Source organism: Ahaetulla prasina, chromosome 15, assembly GCF_028640845.1.
Source record: "Ahaetulla prasina isolate Xishuangbanna chromosome 15, ASM2864084v1, whole genome shotgun sequence".
Classification (NCBI taxonomy): Eukaryota; Metazoa; Chordata; class Lepidosauria; order Squamata; family Colubridae; genus Ahaetulla; species Ahaetulla prasina.
The window spans coordinates 16,638,903-16,650,192 of record NC_080553.1 but is presented as its reverse complement, the minus strand read 5'-3'; the positions used below and the strand labels follow the sequence as shown (position 1 = coordinate 16,650,192).

Sequence of the window (11,290 nt, the reverse complement as noted above, 5' to 3'; positions counted from 1 at the left end):
CTTCTCTTCTCTTCTCTTCTCTTCTCTTCTCTTCTCTATTTATTCCAATCTCTATTCTATTCTATTCTCTATTTATTCCAATCTCTATTCTATTCTCTATTTATTCCAATCTCTATTCTATTCTATTCTATTCTATTCTATTCTATTCTATTCTATTCTATTCTATTCTATTCTATTCTATTCTCTATTTATTCCAATCTCTATTCTATTCTATTCTATTCTGAGCATTGGAATAGGGGTGGGGGAAAAAAGCCAGCAGGTTCTGGAGAACCGGTAGCAGAAATTTTGAGCAGTTCAGAAACCCGGCAAATGCCACTGCTGGCTGGCCCCAGGCGTGGGGAGGGAATGGGGATTTTTGCAGTGTCCTTCCCTTGGAGTGGGGAGGGAAGGGAGATTTTGCAGTATCCTTCCCCTGCCATGCCCAGCAAGCCACACCCACAGAACCGGTAGTAAAATAATTTGGATTTCACCCACTGGATTAAATGGATTAAAATTCAGAGGCTTGGCCACCGGTTCATATTTATGACAGTTGCAATGTCCCGAGACCTATTACAACCTTTTTTTGGGTTTTTTGGGTTTTTTTTCACACTTTACGACCATTGCTGCAATTGGTCATGCGATTTCCATTCGGATGCCCACCAACCGGCTCATAGTTACGACGGTCGCGGCGTCCATGCGATCCTCCCCTTCTGGGACCCCCTGACCAACAAAGTCAACGGGGAAGCCAACTTCAATTAAGAAGAAACGGTTACTCGCTTAACGGCGAGTGGCTGTAAACAACAGCAGCGGTTCACTTTAACAAATGGGGCAGAACTCACCAATTTCTCGCTTAGCAACATAAATTTAAAGGCTCCACTTTGACCATAAGTCGAGGACCAGCGGCAATACCCTAGAGGGCTTTGGTTTGTTGTTCTTTGCTGCTTTCTAAGGTGCAAATTGGTGTGTGTGGATGGATAGATAGATAGACTCTAACGCCCATCATCCAGGACACCACACACACACACACACCCTGCGCCCAGAATGATGGGATCTGGAGTCCAACAGATTCCCAGAGAGCCCCAGCATGCGGACTCTGCAAGGACTCCCAGTTAGCCAGCGGCCGGTGGAGCGGCGGGGATGATGGGTTTTGTAGTCCATCCTCTCCGAAGCGCCTGCTGGTTTGAAAAGGCCGCCTTATAATAACCACGTCTTTCCAGCAGAGCTCAAACCCCTTTGGGCGCCCCCCCCCCGCCAGAATATATCCTTCCCCCCATGGCACAGACCCTCCCCCACCCTAAATTCAGCTGTGATTGTGCCTCGCAACCTCTCTCTCCCTTTCTCAAACGCGCCGGAAATGTTCCTTCTGAGCCGCCGTCGCAGGAGTCGTGGTGTCTTTTTTTTTTTTTTCCCCTCTCCCCCCCACCCCCGCCTCGGCGTGCGCCGATTGGCCTCGCGCGGCCACCGTCCTCAACCACTCCACCCATCCCCTCTGGACCGCCCACCCTTCGCGTCCAGTTCTCCTCCTCCAATCAGCGTCCGCTTCACTCCTCCGGGCCCCGCCCCGCGCTTTTTTCCGCCCTCCCCCTCCCAGCCCAGCGTCGCTGTACGTGGCATCGGGCCCCGTCTGGGGCCTATGAGGAGCGGCCCCGTGCACCGGAAGGGGCGTGGCCTGGGCCGGAAGCGCCCCTTCCGTCTCCGTTGCCCGCCTGTTCCCTCCCGGCTGGTTGGTTGGCCGCGGCCAGGCCTCGCCTCGTCCTCGCTCTCCGTCCGTCGCTCGCTCCCCCCCGCCGCCATGTCGCCGGTGCGGGCCGTGCTGGCGCTGCTGGCCGCGCTCTGGGCCCCGGCGGCCGGCTACTTCGTCAGCATCGACGCGCACGCCGAGGAGTGTTTCCTCGAGAGGGTCCCCTCAGGCACCAAGATGGGCCTCATCTTCGAGGTGGCCGAGGGAGGCTTCCTCGACATCGACGTCGAGGTGAGTCCCCTCAGGCGGCGGCGGCGGCGGCGGCGGCGGGGGGGAAGTGGAGGAAAAAACCCCGGGGCTGAGGGGGGGGGTTTGTGGGGAAAGCCGAGGGCGCCTCTGAGCGCGTGCAGAGTGCCGGCCTCGGGTCTGGGGGCCTCGGCAAGCCGGGGAGGATTAGAGGGGCTTCATCTACGCCCCGCCCTCGTTTAAGAGCGGGAAAAAGAGGGCCTAGAAGGTTAATTTTGCGGGATGGGGTGGGTGGATGGGACGACGAGTACTGGGGGTAGACTACCTCCTCAGCTGGAGGTTCTACTCCGGGCAGACTTTCAGGGCTGCTTATAAAGGCGGTTCAAACGATGGAATCAATCTTTTCCTGGCTTCTGAGAAAGGGGAGCTCTGGGGTAGACTTCCTCGCCAGCTGGAGGTTCTACTCCGGCCAGGCTGCTTATTAAGGGCAGCTCAAGCGATGGAATCAATCTTTTCCTGGCTTCTGAGAAAGGGGAGCGCTGGGGTAGATTACCTCGTCAGCTGGAGGTTCTACTCAGAGGCAACACTTTGGAGCTGCTTCAAAGAGGATTCCCCTCCCCCCTCCGCCTTGGCTTTCTGAGAAAGGGAAGCTTTAAAGCAGGGGTGTCCAAACTTGTCCCTTTGGAGAGTGGTGGACTTCAACTCCCAGAATTCCCCAGCCAGCATGAGCTATAAATTTAAGCAAGTTGCTAGTTGAAGAATTCTGGGAGTTGAAGTCCACCACTCTTCAAGGGGCCAAGTTTGGACACCCCTGCTTTAAAGCCTCTTGAGAGCAGAGCTACGTGTACATTTAGTACACCTATGCAGGTGGTCCTCAATTTGTGACCGGAATGGAGCCTGAGATATCCATTGCTAAGCGAGACGGTTGTTTAAGGGAGCTTGGCCCCCCTCTCCCCATTTTGCAACCTTTTTTCGTCCACAGTTGGTAAGGGAATCGACGCATGCCGTTAAGTGAGTCAAATACCTCGGTTGTTAAGTGAATCCAGCTTCCACGCTGACTTCGCTTGTCCGAAGGGGATGATGTAACCCCGGGACGCTGCAGCCGTCATAAATACGAACCCGTTGGCAAGTGGCTTGTATTTCGATCACATGACTGTCAAAGCAAACGGTCAAAAGTGGGAAAAACGGTCACGAGTCGCTTTCTTAGGTGCCGTTGTTACTTGGAATGGTCGCTAAACGAAAGTCGAGAACCACCCGTACTTGCTACCGGTAGTAGCCTTGCTTGGACATAGTGGCGAAGGGCAGAAGAAGGCCTGAGAACAACAACAAAAATGGGTTAGAAGTAATTGTGTGGAAGGACGGAGGGATGAGGTGCCACTAGGCAGTCACAGGTGACAACCAAACAATAATTTCCCAACTCCCTATTTGTCATTTCTTAACAGAAACTTTCAATTTATAACAAAAAATGTTGTGCATTGTTGGTTTTGCGTGATAAACTCTGGGAGTTAGTTTTGTTGGGTGTGTGTATTTAGAAAAGATTGAACAATAGCTGTGGCCTGTATGTGCTTGTTGGACTTTCTTAAAAAAAAATGTAAATAATTGTTCTTTGGAGCTATCTGGAAAATCATTGATCGATTAGTTAAAGACAGGTGTAGGGTTGTAGCGTTTCCTGGTTAAAGTGACACAAAACAATGACGCATAGTTGTGAGGGATCGTTGTACTGTTCTTTAAGTGTAGAATAGTTGTTTGACTTGCTCCTAAAGTCTCTTGACTATAATAAAGTTTTGTTGTGAGTTGTATTCTAACACTCCTCTGGTTGACTAGTGTGGAAACCAGATGCCTGGTTAGATTTTGATAAGATCCAGTAAGACCAATACCCTGAAATTTATTTTTGGAATTTTATATATGCTTATTTGTACCCTATGACTATCATCGAGTGTTATACCTTATGATTCTCGATGAACGTATCTTTTTTTTTATGTACACTGAGAGTATATGCACTAAGACAAATTCCTTGTGTATCCAATCACACTTGGCCAATAAAAAATTCTATTCCATTCCATTCCGTTCTATTCTATTCTTATATTCTGTTTTGTTCTATTATTCTTTTTTTTTAATTTACATTTATATCCCACCCTTCTCTTCAGGGTGGCTTACACTGTGTTAAGCAATAGTCTTCATCCATTTGTATATTATATACAAAGTCAACTTACTCTATTCTATTCTATTCTATTCTATTCTATTCTATTCTTCTGTTCTGTTCTGTTCTGTTCTGTTCTCTCTGAGTAGTACTAAATGCCACCTGCTGGATTACTTATATATTATATTTTTACTCTGTCTTTTTCTTTGTCAGTTTAAGGCAGCGTACATACCTCATTCATATTCCTACCTCTAGTTTTCCCACAACAACAGCCTTGTGAGGCAGCTTGTTGATACAAAGTCACTCAGAGCAGTGTGCACGATTGGAGAGACAATAAAACTCGCAGTGTTCTAGCCAAACAACACTATCTTATTGGCTCTCTTTTATAATCAGTGGTTGAAATGTATTGTTGAAATGTTATTATTTGACTCTTGCCACGTTTCGCACACGAGCTCCGCGAATAAGCTTCCTTTCGCTTTGGGTGCATCGGAGAATAACCGCTCCCCTTCCTCTTTGCTTTTCAGATCACAGGCCCTGATAACAAAGGCATTCACAAAGGCGACAGAGAATCCAGCGGAAAATACACCTTCGCAGCTCACATGGACGGAACGTATAAGTTCTGCTTCAGCAACAAAATGTCTACCATGACGCCAAAGATAGTGATGTTCACTATCGACATTGGGGAAGCTCCCAAGGGACAGGACATGGAGACAGAAGGTGAGACCAGATGCCCCCACAAATTCCCCTGCTTGCTGGCGTTTACTCCCCCCCCCCCCCCCCCCGACATTTATGTGTCTCATAGATTCTAAGCTGCTGCTTCTCTTTTGGGATGGAAATGTTCGGAGAGCAGCATCACGACTTCTCTTGATACGAGAATGGAAATTTCCCTGGGGAAATGATTTCTGATTTCAACATTCCAAGTGATTTCGGGGCGGTCTCCAATGTGGTGGGTCTTGTTTGTATTTCATTTCTCTGAATTTTCCGCAGACCTCGCCAGCCAAACATCCTTTCCATTCTAGGTGTGTCAACTTGCGTTTCTTCTCAGCTCCTGATAGAATGAATGGCTATAAAGGAAAGAGGCGCAAGACTGGGAAAAAAATGTTCTAAAATGCTGGACTAGTGGCTGAAGTGTTGTGTCACGTGGTCTTTATCTCTTTATCTGGCCTTCATGCTGCCGTTTCTATGGATAATGCTTGGCAGTCTCAACTCTTACTAGTCCTTGATAGACTTTTTTTCTGGATTGTAAGACTGAATAGCCCTTTCTTCTAGATCGTCGTTCTCTACTGCTCTAGTTCTAAGAACTTTATCTCTTAGATGCCCAGTCCTCTTTACCAGACTATTCTGTGGTTGCCAATTCCATGCCTGCCCTCCCTCCGTTTTCCTTCCTTCCTTCTCTTTTTCTTTCTTTCTCTTCCTCCGTCCCTCCCTCCCTCCCTCCCTTCTTCCTCCCTTTCTCTTTCTTTCTTTCATTCATTCCTCTTTCCTCCCTCCCTCCCTTCCTTTTACCTCCCTCCCTCTATCTTTCTTTCTTTCCTTTTTCTTTCCTTCTTTTTTCTCTCTCTCTCTCTCTCCCTCCCTCCCTTCCTTCCTTCCTTCCTTCCTTCCTTCCTTCCTTCCTTCCTTTCTTGTCTGTCTGTCTTTCTTTCTTTCTTTCTTTCTTTCTTTCTTCTTGATCAGAGAATTGTGATTTGAAAATGGGGATGTAGCCCTTTTATTTCACACTGAGCACATCCTCATTTTCCTGTCGCGTATAGAGTATCATTCATATTTGATTCTTGGAGAGCACCTCTTGTGATGCTCCCACTTTCCTTTTTGGGGAAGCTGTTAATCCAATGGGATGGCCAGTCCGAACAGTCGGTAACTCCCTCTTCCGCCTGTCGGAAAGAGGGCCGTGCTAAAACGGCACCCGTTGTTGAGGGACAGCGTCTTTCCTTTTAACTCTCCCCTCCTGCTCACCTCTTCTGCTTTTCCTTAGGTGGCGGAGACACCTGGGATGGTAGGTGTTCTTCTCTGAAGAAATTACATCTGTTGATCCCTCTGATTTGCTTCTCCTAATCTGTTAACAGCATTACTGAGCTTTGTGTGATGGGATAAGAGGCTCCTTGCTAACACATGAACCACCCTGAGTCCCCTGGGAGATAGGGCGGTATATAAATGTGTTTAATAAATGTGATTAATAAATAAATAAACATATTGATGGTCCAGGGATTGTCAGGCTCAGATGAAAAGGCCTGAGCATTGTATGCCAAAGAAGCACGTCAAGATTTTTATCCCTTTCGTCTCAAAACAAGACAGTGAGACGTTTGTTCTCCAGTGGAGATAACAGGGCTCTGCAGCTCCAGAGCCTTCCTTGACTTACGACCACAGTTGAACCCAAAATTTCCGTCGCTCAGCGAGACAAATGAGTTTTGCCCCCCGTTTTACGAACTTTCTTGCCACCGTTGTTAAGTGAATCCCTGCCGTTTCCAGTTGGTATCACGGCTGTTAAATGAATTCCGTCTTCCCCCCCTTGACTTTGCTTGTCGGAAGTCCGCCAAAGGGGATCGCGTGACCTTGGGACACTGCCTCCGTCATAAATACGAGTCAGTGGCCAAGCGTCGGAATTTCGATCCTGGGGGTGCGGCAACGGTCCTAAAGCCTGAAAAACGGTCAGAAGTCCCTTTTTTCCCCCCCAGTGCCGTCGTAATTTCGAGTGGTCACTAAACGGAACGGCTGTAAGTCAAGGATTGCCTGTACTTGGCTGTGACCTTGCCCTGAAGAGGAGCTCGTAGAAGCACATGAGCTGCTACCGTAGTGAATTTTTTTTTTCTTACTTGCTTTTGTAACACCATCCGTCTGACGAACTCCTGGTGGTTTTACAGCGTAGCAACCAAAAATATTAAAATAAAAATGAGGCTTCTTTGTCCACCTTCCTTTTCCTGTTCACGCCTCAATCTTCACCTTCAGTTTTAAAGTATCTCGGTCCATTTTTTTTCCTTGCTTCCTGCTACTTTCAGGATTTGAGGGCAAATGGTTGCCAGGGCTTCAGAATTCTATGCCGAAAACTCCCCCCCCCCACCTCCCCAATTTCTTTCACGGTTCCTTTATTATCCTTGCCTCCCTGCTTTCATCCAGTTGCTTGTGCTCTGGATTTTCCTACAACGGCTCAGATCGCATAGCAAGTCAGGCCTCTCTCCAAACCCAATAACTCTGCACTGGCTTTGTGGTGTTTTTTAACTTGCGTGCCCAGTGATAAGGGAAGCGGTTAGAACCGAGATCACAGCTGGAATGTTTCCTGCTGGAGCGGCCTTGAGCTGTGAAACACGCACCCTGTGAGTGTTAGCATGTTTCAAAGTCACCGTGAAACCAATTCTACTAATAACGTGCCTCTTCGCTTACACAATTGTCTTGGCCTCGATGTCCTTCCTGTAAGTTTGATGGTTCCTCTTTTACGGTACGATCCGGTTTTTCTTCCTACCTGGGAATAATCCCTCCTTTCTGTGATAACACAACATAGAAAATTAATCTGTGCCAGCGCCTGAAGTAACAGAGAGAAGGGTTTTTGTATGAGGGCGAGAGGACTCTTTGGAATGGTGTGTCTGTCTCTTTTAACAGCTGCCCTCCTCGGACTGTGTACAGTTTAGATGGGATTTAGAATGAATCATCTAGCCAGCATGCTTTCATGCTTTATTTTAAGAGGTTCTGTGCACATATATACTTTTGCTGGCTGCGGACATGTCGGATGGCTCCCTCATTGAAGCCAGATTGTAGCACCTGTGGCACAAGTGTGAGATTGTGTAATTCTTCTGCAGCTCACCAGAACAAGCTAGAAGAGATGATTAACGAATTAGCAGTGGCCATGACAGCCGTCAAACACGAACAGGAATACATGGAAGTTCGCGAAAGAGTACATCGAGCGAGTAAGTAGCCTTGGATTGGGTCCTGTTTTCTTTCTACTGGGGTGTTGTTGTTTTTTCTTTTTCCCCTGTCCGTTTTTATATTCAACAATCGGTCTGTTAGCCCTTGGCAACAACGGCATTCCAGACAGGTGAGTGAGCAGGCTGGCTGAAGAGGAAGAGAAGGAGAAGAAACCTGATCTTGCAACGGCCAGCAGGAGGGAAGTGGTTTTCTGAACGAGGAGGAGGAGGAGGAGGAGGAGGAGACCGGGTAATTGCAGTGAATGGGAGTGGTCACTGTGGCTTTTGATTAACCACAGCAACAAGACGACTTTAAGCTACTTAAGGGAGACAGTTTAATGTAATGCTTAAAAGTGCTGGCCGAGAAACCAGGAGATGGTTACGTAGTTCTGGACCCTAAGACGTTCTGTCGTTTCCATGTGCTAATTTTGTGTTTTCTTCTTGGTTTCTTTGCCAGTTAACGACAACACAAATAGCAGAGTGGTCCTCTGGTCGTTCTTCGAAGCCCTCGTACTAGTTGCCATGACACTGGGACAGATCTACTACCTGAAGAGGTTTTTTGAAGTCCGGAGAGTGGTTTAATCAAACTTGGCTCCCAGCCCCCATTCTGGTGACCCAAGACTGTTCGCTCTTTTACCAAACAACTTTGTTGCAAAAATCACGTAGTTTCCTTTATCCCCGCCGCATCTTGAACGATAAAACTTTTTTGAGTTTAATGTCTTCTTAGCTTAATTCTGGGTTTCTTTGGTTTTTTTTGTTTTTTTTTTTGGTGGTTGTTTTCTTTTTGTTTTGATATGAGGCGATAACCTGCCGTGAGTTATTTTCTGAAATTGGACGGTTTTGTTTCTTGCAAGCCAAAATGAGTTGAACCAAAACGACAGACGTTAGTTGGAAAACAGCACCCTTGTTCATCTTAATTCTTGGGGGGCGTGGGGTGTTCTTCCTCTCTTTCTTTTGCTTTCTCGGTTTTTTTTTTTTTTTTGTAGCAAATTGCTGACATTTTGTCTAGGAGAAAGGGTACAGGGCTTTTTTCATAATACAGACCTGTGGGGAAGATTCTCTAACTCAGTCAGTGGGTTCCCTCTCTACAGGAGAACAGTCCTGTCAGTGGGTTCTTCTCTCTACAGGAGAACAGTTAATGGTGTACCCCAATCCTAGCAGCTCGTCCCCCAAAAGGCACTACGCCGAGGAAGAAACGAACACGCTACTGTTCAGACATACACAAAACTAGGAACGGGTGCAGTTAAGCTACGCTTAAGTGGCTTCTGTAAAATCCTCAATATCTTTATGGTGGCTCCACCGATTCATTCCTTGAGATTTTAAGTTAAGCGAAGTTAAGTTAGCCCTGTTCCACGTAGCCTTTGCTTTCCAACCGGGGAGCTGGCAATTATTGTTGGGGATTTGTGTCTTCCCCTTCCAGCTGATACTTCCAAAGCTGCTGCTCTCTGTAGTACTAGAGTAGAAACATATCCCTGCTTTTTTGAGCGAAGTGGGGCAGAAGGTTTCTACAGTACAGCACTGGGCCACTTGGTCATGGCAGCCTCGGACGGGGAATGGTTTTTCTCCTTCGCCGAGAGAAACAAAAACAGAAAAAAAACACGCCACTTTTCTTGGTTGATGAATCTTCCCCAGAGGCTATTCGCATACTGAACCGGTGCGCTTTTCCCCCCCTTCAAGTTACGACTGCAACTCCATACATTTTCTTTCCAGCTTTCCTCGCTGCCCTGCTCTTCCAAGGCACAGGAGCCTCTCTCTCTCTCTCTCAAGGAAGGCATCTTTGCTCCGAAATTTGGCCGCCATCTTATTTTCTGCTTGTTCTCTTTTTCACGCATCGACATTAGTTTTTATAGAATTGAGGTGTTTTTTGGTTTTTTTCCCCCCCTTTCGTTCTTCTTTACTTATCCAGATGATGGAATTAACAATCACCACATCTATCTATCGAAGTGGGCCTGGTCCAAGATTATGTGGTGGCTAATGTATATTGGACTGATGTATATTGGTTATAATTTGGGGAGCGGGGTGGGAGTGGGGTTCTTTTCAAAGGGGAGGGGAGGGGAGAATTCTGTCAGTACTGCATAAAAAAAGAGTTTTGTACCAAATTTAATTTAATTAAAATTCGTTACAAGTTTTCCTGGTTCCAGTAATCTTTTCAGCCAGAGGTGGAGGCCTCTTCGCCAACTCAGTTACAGCCGTTGTATGCCAATCTAATACGAGATCAGTGGAGCTCAGCGTAGAAAATGTACATTTAAAAATGTTTTGAAATTTGGCCAGATTCAATTAAATAAATACCTTCTTTAAAAAAAAAAAGTTGGTTAGCCTGATGCTTATCTTACATGTTCAACAATCATTATTATTTTTTGGGTATGTTTTTATTTTTACCTTAAAGAGACAAAAAAGTTATTTCAAATAGGTGTATAATGGGGCAGGGGAGATGAACTTTCCGGAAGATTATATGATGGTTACAAGTCAATGGGACCTATGAAGTTGGTATTTAAACCAACCAAAACCATACCAGCATAATTTTAGGGAAATGCACACAACGCACAAAGTATTCTTGAAATTAGAGAAGTGTTTCAAAGGCAATAATAATAATAATAATAACAAGAGTTGGAAGGGACCTTGGAGGCCTTCTAGTCCAACCCCCTGCCCAGGCAGGAAACCCTACACCATCTCAGACAAATGGTTATCCAACATTTTCTTAATTTTTTCCAGTGTTGGAGCATTCCAACACTGGAATGCTGCTTCTTAGAACAACATAATCTCCGTCTTTTTCCATGACAAAAGGAAGCGCTGCCCTAGTATATTCCTTGGGATGTTTTCAGGGTGCAAATATTCGGCATTCCCCGGAGGGGGTGAGGAGTCTTCCCTCGCACCCCAAGACCCTAGGCAGCTGCTCCCAAGCACCCTAGTTTCCTAACTACGATTAGAAAAGTAGAGCCACTCTTGCCAAGGTAACATGACCAAGACAAGAGATCCTCCCACGGTTGTGGGTGATCCATCTCTGTCGTCCCAAAGGTGCTTTTCCCCCCCATCTCTGGAGGTTTCCAAGAAGAGACTGGACGGTCCACAATGGTCCCGGGTGGGTGTCCTGCTTGACCAGAGAGTGGGGGTGGGGGTGGGCCCGTCGGAGTAGAAATTCATTTATTTTTCATCCCGGGACGGAACCTTCCGTGCGGGATTTTGTTTCCCGGTCGGAGGGACCGGAAGTGACGGACGCTCGCCGCGAGGGGGACCTTTTAAGAGGTCGGACGGGATTTCCGGGCCCCAAAAACCAAAAAGGCGGTGGCGGGGGGGAGGGGAGCAAGATGGAGCAGGTGACGGAGGGGACGTGGGCATCGCTGCCCGTGG

At 47.1% G+C, this 11,290-nt stretch overlaps 1 protein-coding gene across 1 annotated transcript; it reads left to right on the top strand.

Annotated features, from left to right (window-relative positions):
- The first annotated feature begins 1,592 nt into the window (after positions 1-1,592).
- Positions 1,593-9,873, top strand: TMED2 (transmembrane p24 trafficking protein 2). The gene is made up of 4 exons (XM_058158683.1): positions 1,593-1,951; positions 4,571-4,763; positions 7,838-7,945; positions 8,400-9,873. The coding sequence occupies exons 1-4, from the start codon at positions 1,613-1,615 to the stop codon at positions 8,522-8,524; spliced, it is 765 nt and encodes a 254-aa protein (XP_058014666.1). The 5' UTR covers positions 1,593-1,612; the 3' UTR covers positions 8,525-9,873.
- Positions 9,874-11,290: the final 1,417 nt, after the last annotated feature.